The sequence below is a fragment of the Barbatula barbatula genome, assembly GCF_947034865.1.
Source record: "Barbatula barbatula genome assembly, chromosome: 3".
Taxonomy (NCBI): Eukaryota; Metazoa; Chordata; class Actinopteri; order Cypriniformes; family Nemacheilidae; genus Barbatula; species Barbatula barbatula.
The window spans coordinates 30687428-30702904 of NC_136764.1; the positions used below are offsets into that span (position 1 = coordinate 30687428).

At 41.2% G+C, this 15477-nt stretch overlaps 1 protein-coding gene across 8 annotated transcripts in view; it reads left to right on the forward strand.

Moving 5' to 3' along the window:
* LOC306891512 (SUN domain-containing ossification factor) overlaps nucleotides 1–15477 on the forward strand; it is a 59093-nt gene that overhangs the window by 5310 nt on the left and 38306 nt on the right. For 4 of the 8 annotated variants that reach the window (XM_079451851.1, XM_079451847.1, XM_079451848.1 and 1 more), the window contains exons 2-4: nucleotides 13401–13470; nucleotides 13592–13689; nucleotides 15341–15424. In XM_079451851.1, coding sequence (XP_079307977.1) covers nucleotides 13401–13470; nucleotides 13592–13689; nucleotides 15341–15424 — 252 coding nt within the window. The remainder of the gene's footprint in view (nucleotides 1–13400; nucleotides 13471–13591; nucleotides 13690–15340; nucleotides 15425–15477) is intronic. The other 4 variants (XM_079451854.1, XM_079451849.1, XM_079451850.1 and 1 more) reach the window with 1 other exon arrangement.

A 15477-nucleotide genomic window follows, 5' to 3' on the forward strand; every position in this document is an offset into this window, starting at 1 on the left:
GCCAAAAAAACTGACCGATTAGCCAATCCGGGGCTGGTCGGAGCGATGTGTAGAGGATTAAACAAAGTGCTTTCTGCATTTCAACCGCGAAAGATGAAACAGCAGCAAGCGAGCGAGCTTGCGTTTATACCTAGTATGTTTTTGTGTGTGTGCTGCCCACATTGCGCTGAAGCAACAGAGAGGGGGATGCATTTAGTCTGGCTGTGAAGAATGGCGCAACATCGAAACAACAGTGCAAAATTCAACGTTAGAAATACTTCACAAATACTTCTACTTATAAAAAACAATTGGCTCGTTTGAAGACTGTGGTGGAGCAAAATAGATTATAGTCAAATTTGAGGTCTGAGGTCATCTGAAGCAAATAAGCTTTGCAAAAATAAGTTCATGACTTTAAATAAACAATTTACGATTTTCCGGATTGCTCCATATTTTTAAGTCCTCGTTTCACGTGCGCTTGTAGCATTAGCAGAATCGGTTCTCAATCTGACTTGTTTGAAAGAAATCAGTGAACTGATGATCCGAAAGCGGTTGCAACCGGTTCTTGACTCGAGAATGAGAACAGCTCTAGCAGTGACATGAACAACACACTGCAGACCGGTGTGCATATAATGATAAGGCAGAAATTAACTCCTAAATATTTATCAAATGTATTTTATAATATCACACCTCTGATGTTTGGTAAAATATCTGACTTACAAAGCTGTTTATCCGCTTGAAAAATTACAAGCATGCCAGGTATCATCGGTTCTCAATTAGACGTGTCCGAAAGAAACAGCTCTCGGTTCAGTGGTAGTAACTGAATAATAAAATGGTTTATTTCCAGTCAGAGGGACTGTCAGACATGCCAGTCTGTTTCAGAACGATTCAGTCCGATTTGCAAACCGGACATCACTACTAGACACTAGTATTGTCACAGTACCAACATTTCAGTAGTCGATACTAATACCAGTAAAATTCCACAGTTTTCTGTAGGGGTGGGCGATCTAACGATCTTAAATTGAGATCGATCTTGAAGGCATCCTCAATCCACTTTTCAACTGCATCACAAGGATTGTGATCTTGTCTGTCGTCTAAAACAAGAGGTGTATTCCACAACATTCAGGGCTGCACAGACCCATTGACATATGTCATTGAAGCACAACGAGAGCAAAGAGCTCTGCATGCTTTCGGATCACTTTCACCGCTTAGTTTGTTGTTAACCAGTCTATTTGCATGTTAACACGCAAACAGGGATGTTTATTTTAATAATACCTTTAACTTAACGTATGATACAACATTCATAATGCAAACGCTAACAAAATTTGAAACTAACCACTAGAACTTGTTAAAATAAATCTGGATCTTTCCTCCTTTCACCACAAAACTCAGTTTGTTTACTTTGTGGTATGACTTTAATCTGAAGTATTTCTGTGTGCATCTCTTATGGATTGGAGCTGCGCATATCCGCTCATCACGTTTTTGTCATGACACTGGAACACAAGAACGTTTGGAGACGCAAATGCTGGAAAAATACTACACTTGGCAGCACCAGCCCTGAGATGACCACGTAAGCCCGGCGGAGAGCGCGCTCGATCCACCGGGACTTATGGGAGAGCAGAAAAGACACCTCCGACGTTCCGAGTCAGAGGAGACCTCGAGACCGCGGGGAGTGGACTCGACCCGATGGCACTCTTGGGAGACGTAACAGACAACCCAGTATGGGAGAAGAGATACTCGCGGGGAACGAGCTTGGCGGGGAGAGCCTCGACCCGCCGGCCGGTACCAGACGAGAGGAGAGAACCACCGGGTGGAGGAATGCCAACAGTGAGAGATGCACGGAGGTCCGAGACGCCAGTGAGAACTGATGAGCAAAATAAAACAAAACAAGCAAAAGCAAAGAGAACTAGCAACGAAGACGTAGAGAACTTAACTAGCAGGATCACAGGGAAGTAACAAAACTAAGACATGAACTAGAACTTGAACTAACTAGAAAACTGGATACTAGGATTATGGCAACAAGACAAGAGGGGCCAGGAACATGAGCAAACACACACAACGATCTGACAAAGAACGAGAGGACAAGAGGGACTAAATAGAGGGGAACTAAACAGCGGGGACAAGCTAAAGGTGAGAATTAATTAGCGATAATTTAATGGGGACAAGCTACAGAGGAGCGAGTGATGAACTGATGGAAACCCGGTGAGGTGAAAGCCTGACGGACGATACGGAAGGCGGGGCAAATGACGTAGACACCAAACACGTGCGGAGTTGTCAAACCAGCTCCCCACGAGTTCGACAACAACAACACAGGACACACAACCCAGACAGGACTAGAATCACGACAGTTTTATTGCGTCTACTTGACACGTCTTCACTACAAATGTACAGCTGCTATTAGATTATTAATGATAATATTAAATAAAAAAAATGTATTTTGCCTTTTCTAGTTTGTGCAGAGGCTGCAGTTTTTGCCAGAGAGGAACTGGAATTCCCTTGTTATGCCTGGTTTCCCTCTTTTTTTTTCTCCAGTGGAGTTTTGGGTTCTTCGCCACCGTTTGCAAACTGTTTTGCCTGTCCGGGGGGGAGGTGCTGCTAGAATTTCTAAGTTTTATGTAATTAACACTGCATATAGGAATTTATAGACTGTTTAATATTTGACCTGTGTTTCTCTCTCTTTATCTTGGGTTTGTGGTTCTAGGTGATGGCCCCATGCATGTGTGTGCGCATATGTGTCTCTCTGTGTGCGTGTTTGTATGTGTGTGTTGTGTGTGTGGAGTGTTTAGTGTGTGGGTGTGTCTGAATCTGTGTGTCTGTCTTCTGTTTTCACCTTTTTTTGTTTTGACTTGTATAACCTTATATGTTTTGCTTATCGTCAATATGTTTTCTTGTACAGCGGCTTTGTAACAAAGAAAATCGTAAAAAGTGCCGTTTGAACCGGTACGTAGTTGCTACTAGGGCTGCACGATTTAAGGAAAAGGTCACATTGCGATTATTGAGGTAAAAATTGCGATGTGTGATTGCGATACGATAAACTGGGTATAATGAGTTGATAACTTGGTTGACATCAAGAAAAATGCACACACAGATAACTGAAAATGCTGAAATTTCTATTTCTCAACTGAGATATACAGTTCAAACTAGCAACAAGAACTAGAATTGCACAAAGTTTTCAAGTTAAAATAAAATGTTCTAATATTAAATAAAAATTTTGCATTACTGAATTAAATTAACTTAAAATATATATATCCTCAACAGTACAGGTACATTAAGCAAATAGAACATAAATACGACTGAACACATTTCTAGGAAAATAATCCCAACAAACAGACATTTAAGCAGATTGTAACATGAACTCTTTAGAAAAAGAAACTGGATATAAATGTGTTGTTTACTCTGTAAAACTTAAACCTCTATAATCTTTGTTGTTACTTTAAATGGTTGGTAGTCAACCAACTGGTTGAATCCTCTTTCTAAAACATTCAGTTTAGTACTTTATTTACAACTTTAGTTTTGGTAATTCTGCACAGTACCTCTCTCTGCTCCGTCTCTGATATCCTGAAACTAAAATATCGCCAAATAACAGAGGTTGCATTTTTTCTGGGCCCTAGTTCAGTGTCGGTCTGCTCTGCATCCATTTCCTCCGTCTCCATACTGCACAAGCCCCGCAAGTCACGTGACCAAGCACACGCGCCACAGCCACAGCAGACGACTCGTTTTTTTTCTCGTATATAAAATGGCCTCATATAATATATCTCTTAGAATGGATGTCTTGTCACATCCACGAATGCACTTGTTTCTTTAATATAATCGCAACATTTTGCCGTCATGTAATCGCATAGTCTGACATCGCGATTGCGATATGATTAATTGTGCAGCACTAGTTGCTAGGGGGTCTTGTGAAAATTAGGTACCGTCAACTTTTTTATTTTTGGGACTTTTGACAACATTACTCGACACAAGTCTGCCTATTATAAAAGAAGAATGCATTTTAGTAAGCCTGAGTTCATGGTAAACATGTGCATTAACGTGATTATTAATCATGTTACCACTCCATGCGAATCGCTGCCCAAAGCCACACCTCAAGTCGAGTCAAGTCAGCTTTATTTATATAGCGCTTTTTACAATTTTCATTGTTACAAAGCAGCTGTACAAGAAAACATTGACTATAAGTAAAACATAAAAGGTTATGGAAGTCAAAACACAGGTCAAATATCAGACACACAAAATTAAATAAGACTATCAAATTCTAGCAGCCTCCCCGGCCAGGCAAACAGAGTGCAAAACAGTATGCAAACGGTGGCGAGGAACCCAAAACTCCATTGGAGGAGAAAAAAACCTCAGAGGGAAACCAGGCCTAACCAGGGGATTCCAGTTCCCCTCTGGCAAAAACTGCTGCCTCTGCACAAGCTCGACAGTGCTTGCACAACAAGGCATAATAAAAAAAGTTAGATTTAAAATTATCATTAATAATCTAATAGCGACTGAAATTTTGTAGAGTCGCCACGTCCTTCGTCCGGCATTTGTCAGGTCTGGGAATGGATTGCGCCCTGCCCGCTCCGGTAACCTTGGACTGCATCCTGCCCGCTCTGGGAACCTTGGAACAATGAGACAAGACTGGCTGAGAGTAGAGTACTGTTCTGCACTCTTTGATGCAACAAATGCATCAGTTGTTATTGGAAGTGTCCCTGGTTCCGGTTGATCTAACTAGTGCAGCCTAGATCTTTGAAATATATATATTATGATAGTGTAGTGTATGCAAGATTAAAAAGATGTGTCTTTAGTCTAGATTTAAACTGACAGAGTGTGTCTGCCTCCCGGACAGTGCAGGGAAGACTGTTCCAAAGTTTAGGCACTAGATAGGAAAAGGATCTGCCGCCTGCACTTGATTTTGAAATTCTAGGTATTACCAACTGACCTGACACCTGAGAGCGTAGTGCACGTGATGGACTAAAATACGTTAGAAGTTCTCTCAAGTAGTGAGGAGCTAAACCATGCAAGGCTTTAAAGGTAATAAGCAAGATTTTAAAGTTTATGCGATGCTTTATAGGTAACCAGTGCAAGTGTAACATCTAGTCTTGATGTCATTAAGGCATGTATAAGCTTCTCTGCATCTGATGGTGACAGCATATGACGTAGTTTAGATATATTTTTAAGATGGAAAAACGCAATTTTACAGGTGTTGGCGACCTGGTTCTCAAATGACAGAGTACTATCGAATATAAAGCCAAGATTCTTAGCTGAAGATGAGGGTTTTATCGAAGATCCATCAATAGTTAAGCAGTATTCTTGGTTGTTACGTAGGGCGGTTTTCAGTCCGATAAGTAACACTTCAGTTTTGCCCGAGTTCAGTAATAAAAAATTGCTACTCATCCACTTTTTTATATCGACTATGCATTCCACTATTCGATGGAATTGCTGTGTTTCATGAGGCTTCGAGGAAATATAAAGTTGCGTATCATCAGCATAACAGTGAAAGCTTACACTGTGTCGCTTTATTATATCTCCTAGAGGTAGCATGTATAATGCGAAGAGCATAGGCCCTAAGACTGAGCCCTGTGGTACACCGTACTGGACTTGCAATTTGCGTGATACCTCATTGTTTATTGCTACATATTGAAAACGGTCGCATAAATACGATCTAAGCCATTTCAAAGCTATTTCCTTAATACCGACATCGTTTTCGAGTCTATGTAGGAGCATGCTGTGGTCAATGGTGTTGAATGCAGCACTAAGATCTAGCAGCACCAATTAGGAGATACAACCTCGGTCGGACGCCATAAGCAGATCATTTGTAACTCTAATCAGAGCAGTCTCTGTACTGTGATGTGCTCTAGTAACACCTCCTGTAAACCACATGAACGTGCACAAACCAGAAGCTCTTAGATCAATTCCAATTAAATCATGTCTCATTCACGAGTGAGAACATGTTACAGTACAAAGTAAATAACATTACAACAATAGTGAAAACCGCTGACGTAAACAACAACTTTAAAAGGGGATTAGATGCAGCATAGTTCCCTTTAGACGTTTTTTTGACTTTGACTATTGCACTTTAGTTTTTCTCCTTTTATTTATTTTCTTCTTGTTGTTTACCTTTTATATTTATTACTCTCCCTTCTCACCATGTGTTTTGAAATCCCTATTATTACTAAAACTCGTAAATCACCTGGACCATGCCAAATGCAACGCAATGCTAATAATCTGTGCACTCTTTCAGCATCCACAACTGTCTCAACTATTTTTCCTATTTACTTATGAAACTGCCAATCTGCGGTTATCAAGCAGATTTCATTACAAGCTTTGCTGATCGTTCTGGTCTCTCTCTTCTAGCACTAACTGAAACCTAGATCAAACCCGAGGACACTGCCACACCGGCAGCCCTCGCCTACAACTACACTTTCTCCCACAGCCCACACACATCAAGGAGAGGTGGAGGAAACGTTCTACTAATCCTTAATGATTGGAAATTCAAGCATCTTTCACCCGCATGTGACAACAGCTCCATTCGAGTCTCACGCTGTAACTGTCAGTATCGAGAGCTTCGCGCCAAGCTCAGATCTGCTGAGAGGATTTTGCGTAAATCAAATTATCCTGCTCCCCTCTGTCTCAGTTTCTCCTCTCTTATGTCTCTGCTGATGTCACCGCTGCTAAAACTCGGTACTACCAATCAAAAATCAACAGCTCGCCCGACCCTCGTACACTCTTTAAAACCTTCTCTGCTCTTCTCTGCCAACCTGCCCCCCCCAACTTCATCAGACTTTACAGCAAATTATTTTGTATCTTTCTTTGTAGAGAAAACTACAACTATCAGCAGTCAGTTCACTGTGCCGCCATCTTCTGAACATGCACAAACTCCCGGAGCCTGCTCTCTCCCCTCTTTCTCTCTCTCCTGTCTGAAGCTGACGTTTCCAAGGTCATTGCTTCTAATTACCCGACTGCCTGCCCGCTAGATCCTGTTCCCAGCCATCTCCTTCAAGACATCTCTCTATCAGTTATTCCCACTCTGGCTCACATTATCAACTCTTCTATCACCACAGCTTTTAAGGAGGCCCTGTATAACCCCGCTACTGAAGAAACACACTCTTGATCATGCACTGCTAGGAAACTACAGACCAGTATCTCCCCTCCCCTTCATTGCTAAACTCCTTGAGTGTGTGGTAGCTGACCAGCTTTCCTTATTACTCACACAGAACAACCTCCTGGACAGCAAACAGTCTGGTTTCAAGAGCGATCATTCCACAGAGACTGCACTGCTCTCAATCATCGAAGACCTGAGACTGGCAAAGAGAACACTAAATCATCATTCTGGACACTGTCAACAACTACATCCTCCTGTCAACCCTCAAGACTATGGGCGTCTTTGGAACGGCTCTACGGTGGTTCAAGTCTTACCTCTCGGATAGGTCATTCAGAGTATCCTGGAGAGGTGAGGTCTCTGAGTCACAGCGCCTCATTACAGGGGTACCCCTTCTCCATATACACAACGTCCCAAGGTTCTGTCATTCAGAAACATGGCCTTTCCTATCACTGCTATCCAGATGAAACAGCTCCACCTTTCATTTCATCAATATCTGCATCCTTTGGCTTCAGATGCCATGTTGCTCTCTCAGTTGCCAGTAAAGCACAAACTGCCTGCTGTTGTTTCACAAACCTCTGCATCATTTTCTGTGTTGATCCCCATCTATTGACTACATCATGGATATGTGACTTTCTGATTTCTCTTCCAGCTTCTTGAAAATCCCTGCACCAGATGTCAACAGGGTCGGATAGCTGTGTCCACTCTCTGATTTTTTAGAGCTTTGGAAATAGCCAGATTCAAGTTGTGACCAAAGCACCCACACCACTGAAATGGAAAGGTGGCATCACTCTCAAATGCTTACTTCATGTGAGTAGCGTCATCTGTTGTAACACTAACAACACGCTCTTTACTGATGCCCCACTCTTGCAACTCTTGGATAAGCCATTTAAACTTGACGCACACACAGTCTGTTTCATAATGCTTGTTTGTACTTGAGTCAGCTCCACACCTCAAGCAACTACCGCATATGGCAATATGGACAAGGCTTGACGCACGCACGCACCCTGTGTTAACTCATGCCTGGTTCCTCGTTTCAAACAAATGTAAATTCTATCTAACTGTTACGTCCGCTATGTATTTTGGTTGTTTCCTTTTTCTTTCTCTCTATCATTCTCAGCTGTCATTAGTTCTTAGGTCCGCGATTGGCTGATCCGGACATCAATCATCGCCAAAGAACCAATTGGAGCTCACCTTCCCTGTATAAAGTGGAAGTGACCAGAGAAAAGATGGGGGAGCGGATTTTCTTTTGTTTGCATTGACATTCTTGTTGTTTGTTTGCTAGCCTTCCCGATTGATGTTTTGTTGATGACACTGTGTTTTGGGGGATTCTTTTGACTACAATTTCAAGTTTGACTGTTGGATTGCTTGCGACGTGTCTGCTGATCATTCACAATCTCGGACTCAAGAGTGATGGGACAGTAGCATGTCACGTGACCTACATTACACAACACGTAGAACCTAAGTTTGTAAATACACACCAGGTAAGGAGCGGGTGCTACTTTATGTATTTATGTTAGTTAGTTAGTGTAGCTTAGTTGTGTAAGGTGTTTATTTCTGTCTTTATTTCTAAGATAGTTAAGTACTTTATTTTGATAAGTTAGTAGATGTTTTGTTTTGATGATTTCTTTGCTTTAGCCCCGCTCATAGTCCCTCGCTTTTGTGTTCCGTGTATTTGTTTACAAGTTGAGTATACCTTCTGTAAATATTATTTTCTAAGTTCACAATTACTTTGTAAATCGATCGGGTGTTTTCTTATGATTTTGAATTACTAAATTAATTATTAATTCAAATTTGTCTCTGCCTGTTTCATCACATCACACAATTTTTCAGTAACTGAACCCGTTCATTTATTTCATTTCAATTTATTTTACTTTAATAAATATGTTACAGACCCTATTTTCTCCTAGATATATTTTCAAAAGGGAGACGTAACACTAACTGTTCTGCTAATTTCACTTGGATGAAATGAAATATTCAGCACATTTTCTACTTGTTTTTAAAGTCTCAAATAGTAATGTAACCTATGTTCTATTTTAATAGTTCACTAAGACAATAGAAAACATTATGGATTTAAGGATTATAATGGGAGCTACATTTGTTTTAATGGACAATATTGAGCTTAAGCTTGACTTACAAATATTAAATTGCTAATAAAATTGCATTCACAATATCTGTCAAAAGAAATGCAAGTAGATATTTTCCCAAAATCGCACAGCCCTAGTGGATGGTGAAGTTGATGTATGGATGGCCACTTCCTCCACTGCTGGTCCATTGGTCAGTGGTTGCAGCATACTATTTTCCACCACCAGCTTCTTGGTCTTACTAATTTTCAGAGAGAGGTTGTGTTCTTTACACCAAAGTGACAGAGTGTGCACCTCTTCTCTGTAGGCTGTTTCATCAGCGTCAGTGATCAGACCTACCACGGTCGTGTCATCTGCAAAAGTTTATGATGGCATTGGAGCTGTGTGTTGACAGGCAGTCGTGTGTGTACAGGGTGTACAGGAGTGGGCTGAGAACACATCCTTGTGGCACTCCAGTGTTTAGGGTCAGTGATGAGAAGGTGTTGATGCCAATTCTGACCACCTGGCGTCTGCTAGACAGGAAGTCCAGGATCCACATCAAGCTGTTTAAGCCCAGTGCCCGGTATTTCACATTTAGCTTGGAGGGCACTATGGTGTTGATTGCAGAGCTGAATTCGATAAACATTCTCACATACGTGTTCTTTTTTACCAGGTGGGAGAGAGCAATGTGTAGTGTATGTGTATCAGCATCATCATTGGAGCGGTTGCTGTGGTATGCAAACTGTAGTGGGTCCAGTGAAGGAGGCAGAACAGAGCAGATGTAGTCTTTAATTAGCCTCTCAAAGCATTTGCTGAGCATGAGGGTCAGAGCAACAGGACGCAAGTCATTTAAACAAGTAACTTGTACAGGTACTAAAGTAGACTTTTTGAAGCATGTGGGTACGATAGACAGAGAAAGGGAGAGGGTGAAGACTCTGGCTAGTTGGTATGTGCACGCTCTGATGACGCGACCCAGGATGCCGTCTGGCTTTGTGGATATTCACCCGTTGGAAGGATCAGCTTAATTCCGCTACATTGACGGTGAGTGACGTAGCCTGTCACCTCGATCGCAGGGGTTCTCTGCATTATGTCATGTTTCTCTTGGTCTAGAGCCGTTATCCTGTTCCCGCCACAGATCCATGCTGGCACACCAGCCGGCACTCAAACCAGCATCCGGTCAGGTACAGCCTGCATCCAGTCCGGTGCAGCCGGCATCCAGTCTGGCACAACCGGCATCCAGTCCATGTCAGCTATCCAGTTTTAGTTCGGTCCAGCAGCACTGGCGGAGGGCATAGCTGGCTTGCTCAATCGCGTTTCCTGAGAGGTCTGTGCATTAATAGTTGCGCAAACATCGCTGTTTATCCATGGTTTCTGGTTCGGGAAAATCCTTATTGTTTTGGTCGGCACAAAATCATCTATGCACTTCCTGTTGAAACACATGATATTGTCAGCCTAAGCATTGATGTCGTCATTGGAGGCAACCAGAACATCTCAAAGTCTGCATGATCAAAACAGTTTTGATCGTCTTGAGAGTGGTGGCTTCCTGCTTCAGTTTCTGCCTGTAAGTCAGCAGAAGAAGGATGGAAGAGTGGTCTGATTTGCCAAATGGTGGGTGGGGGAAGGATTTGTAGCCATCACGGAAGGGTGAGTAGCAATGGTCCAGCACTCGTTCCCCATGCTGGTGGTACAGATTTGAGGTTGGCTTTGTTAAAGTCTACTCTGAGTCTGATTATCCAGACAAAGGGCTCCGCTTGTGTGTTTGTAAACAACGGGTCAGTGTTGAACTGTTTAAAGTCTGGTTTTCGATTCACTCATCATTCATGTGGGGAAAATTATATTCATAAAGACCAGTCAGAACTTCTTAAGAAGGATTTCAATGAACTCTTTGAAACACTAAAAAGACTGAATGTTCAAACATTAATCAGTGGACCACTCCCAGCAAGAGGAACAAAGAGGTTTTCTCATTTGCTTGGGCTTAATACATGGCTGCAAAAAACCTGCAATATAAAAGGAGTGAACTTCATTGACAACTTCAATCTTTTCTGGAGTCAGAGGCAACTGTTTCAACAAAATGGCCACCAGCCAAACAAACTGGGTTCAAGTTTGCTTAAGGACAATATCTACATATATATCTACCCTTCATAGGCAAGATCATTGAAAAAGTTGTCTTCAACCAGCTGAACAAATTCTTAAGGTCAAACGGATACTTTGACAATTTTCAATCTGGGTTCCACCCGCATCAGAGCACAGAGACAGCGCTTATTAAGATAATAAACGATATTCGCTTAAGTACTGATTCAGGCAAATTATCAGTGCTGGTTCTACTCGACCTCAGTGCTGCATTTGACATGGTCGATCACAACATACTTATAGACCGACTGGAAAACTGGGTGGGGCTTTCTGGGATAGTCCTAAAATGGTTCAGGTCATACTTAGAAGCGAGAGGTTATTATGTGAGTATATGTGACCATAAGTCTGAGTGGACATCTCAATTCTTGCGCCTCTCCTATTCAACATGTACATGCTCCCAATGAGCCAAATAATGAGAAATAACCAAATTGCTTTCCACAGCAATGCAGACGACACACAGATATACTTAGCCCTATCGCCTAATGATTACAGCCCCATTGACTCCCTGCTCAAATGCATTGATGAAATAAATAGTTGCATGTATCAAAACTTTCTTCAGTTAAACAAAGACAAAACTGAAGTCATTGCATTCGGAAATAAAGATGAAGTTCTCAAGGTGAACGCGTACCTTCACTCTAAAGGTCAAACAACAAAAATCAAGTCAGGAATCTCGGTGTGTCTCTAGATTCAGACCTTAGCTTCAGTAGTCATGTCAAAGCAATAACTAAATCAGCATACTATCATCTGAAAAATATAGCAAGAATTAGATGCTTTGTTTCCAGTCAAGACTTAGAGAAAACTTGTGCATGCTTTCATCACCAGCAGGGTGTATTATTGTAATGGACTCCTTACTGGCCTCCCCAAAAAGAACATAAGACAGTTGCATGTTCTCATACAGAACGCTGCGGCAAGGATTCTGAGCAGAACCAGAAAATATGATCATATCACACCATTCCTCAGGTCTTTAAACTGGCTACCAGTTACATATAGGATAGATTTAAAAGTTTTATTACTGGTATATAAATCGTTCAATGGCCTAGGACCTCAATACATTGCAGATATGCTCATTGAATACAGACCCAAAAGAACACTCAAGTCATTAGGATCGCATCAGCTAGAAATACAAAGGGTTCTCTCCAAGCAAGGAGAGTCTGCATTTAGCTATTATGCGAGCCGCAGCTGGAACCAGCTTCCAGAAGAGATCAGATGTGCTCCCACAGTAGTCACATTCAAATCTAGACTCAGAACACATCTGTTTAACTTTGCATTTAATGAATGTGCACTGTGCCTCTGACTGTCCCACTGTTTGTACTCTACTTTATTTTATTATTCTAAACTGTATTTTATTAAAAAAACATTATTCTTAACTGGTTAAATTTTATTTTTCTTATTTCTGTTCTATCAAATGGATATTTTAGTTTTATTCTATGTAATGCACTCTGAATTACCATTATGTATGAAATGTGCAATATAAATAAACTTGCCTTGCCATTATTTCAGCTGGCCATTAAACGCTCTGGTGGATCACATTAATTTATTATTACATAACATATAGCCTATTAGTCTCCAATGCATTTACTCAATATAACATGTCAAACCTGAGAATGGAGTTCAAAAGATTCCACAGCATTCCAATCCATAATTCATAGCCGAGGATTATGCTAATTATGGATGCACGTACACATGCTCCCTATTTTGAATTCATGAAAATACACACATTTAACTATTAAATCTGACCTTTATGAAGTTTTTGTGAATCCAGAGGAGAGTTTTGAGAAAGGTCTGTTTTACATGCAAATACATTTTTAATAGATTTTCATTTTGATTGAGGCCCAGTCTAAATACAGCTAGTCTAAGCTGGTTAGCTACTGTAGTTTCGGCTTGTTTAGATGGTAAAGCAGGCTATATGGGTTATGTCCTCTTTTTTTAGTTGGTCAGGCTCTAATCTGGCCAGCCTTGTCAATCTGGTGTTCAATTGGTTTTAGTATATTGTGATCATATATTGGGTTTTGGAGAATAGTAGCATACATCTGACATATAATACTGAATAAACAAAAGTGAGCTGAAACGTGTGCTTCTTTATCTTTGCAGGCTGTAATTACAATGATCTAACTGAAAGATAAAATATCATATTTGTTTCCTTTTCTCTCAAGCTTTGCAGTTGATAGTTCAGAGCGGTCTGAAGCACAGACATTGACCTCACCAGATATCAGTCATCATGAGGTTTGATCAGAACATCACATGATCAATGCATTTATTGAATTACTGATCTCTCTGTGTGTGAGTGTGTGCGTGCTTGCAGTTATGTTGTGTGGTTTTTAATGAATTGGGGATTTCACTCCAGCAGAAAGTAATTGTGAAGTCGTCGTCTTCTTCATCGTCTTCACGACACGAAGATGTCATTCCAGTAACAGCTCAACCTCCTCAGATTGTCTCCTGCAGGTCAGTGACGTGATTTTCCTTTGGAAAGCTTTAATAGGAGCAAAACAAGATGACATACAATATTTTCTAGGATGAGGACTTAGGATCACCAACAACTTCACGATTAGATACATATTGCGATGCAAGGTCGCGTTACAATACATCAGTCGATACGGATCGGTTTTTAAGGTTTCTTTTGATCAGAATTCAATCGTCAATTTTCATCCAAACGGCTATGTCATGAGATAAAATTGTCCATCTCTCTCCAAAGTCTGTTGTGGCGAGCAAGAGTAACGACACGTACACGAGATTTGCTAAACACAACCCCGGAGGGCAACTTTTATTGAATATAGTTGCGGGAGCAGGTAAGAAGACAGGGAAAAGGCGTTCCTGCTAGCCACGGCAGAAGAGTCCTGGATTCCGGACCTTGGACTGGGAGGTTCTTTGAGCTGGTCATTTCTGCGGCGGTGTCCTGCCGAACAGTGAGTCGTCTGAACCTTAATGAAACACACAGAAGACATACGGGGTTGGACTCATTCGTGTGGAGCGCTTGCTCACCGTGTCTTCTGGGGCTTCAGCTTTATAGCGGCTCTGATGAGCCGCAGGTGGTAACGAGCGACAGGTGCGCTGCTCTGATCTCAACTGTTTCCATGCCGACCCTGATTGCTCGTCACACTCTAGATAAAGTGCTCTGCCCTTATATGTGAGTAGGGAACATATGTTATTTGGTAGCATGCGAAGCGGTTTCGCAAATTGTGCATTACCAATTACAACGTTGTAAATAACATTCGGTTTTAAACGATTCGCTTAAATAAGACGTCATTAATGCATCGAAAGAAGCCACAGGGATTACTTTTATGTTGCCTCTATCTGTATTTTGAACTTTTAAAGACATGAACCTGTGGACCACAACTCCAGGTAAAATCTTTATCGTTCTACATAAGAAATAATGTAATCTTTGATGGCTTGCGGTTGAGTAATTGATCAGCCAGCTCCTCTACAGATATGATGGTTAATGCTAATCACCTGTAAACAGTTTAAAATAACCTGAAAACATGAAATACTGGGCAACGTGATAAGCATTAAGTGCCAAGCACTCTAATGACGTGTTTTTACCGTAATGACTGATATAAGCACAAACTCGGATTTGTTCGTTCTGAAACTGCAACTGTTAGAGTTTTTTTCAAACCTGTCCAATTAATGTGTTAATATACTCAGAACAATATAACCCAACCCTGAAAGACAATCATAAGAGCAGTTTTGTTGTCAGGCTGTGTTTACTTTATGTTGGTTTTGTTATTTGGTGTGACTCATTTGGGCAGACTGAGAGGTTGTAAACGCGTATCTCATGCATGCGATTGGCAACTCTCTGCTTTAATCCCAGTACAATATAATGAAAGTGTGGGGTTGAAAATGCTTTTTTTTTTACGTCGTTTCATATCTAATGATAATGCTTTTCACATCTGATCCTGTATATCAAAAGATGGGATTTCCCAATCCTGATTATTCTGATCCAGATTCAACCTTTTGAACAGTTGGCCCCTGGAGTTCTTGACCATGCATCGCTGTATTGAACACAGCCCAAGTGTCTATTTAGATGAACATCATGAGTGATTGTGAGAATGAAAGTTTTGTGTTGGACTAATTTGATCTCTGATGTTTGATTTCTCAGTGATCTCACAGCCAATCAAAGTCCATCTGACATCACTGCCGCTGACGGAGAAGAAAACCTACAGTATAACCTTCATCTCAGCAGGTGAAACCACTCATTGATTTCCACTGATGCTGTAAACACTTTGTGTTGTTATC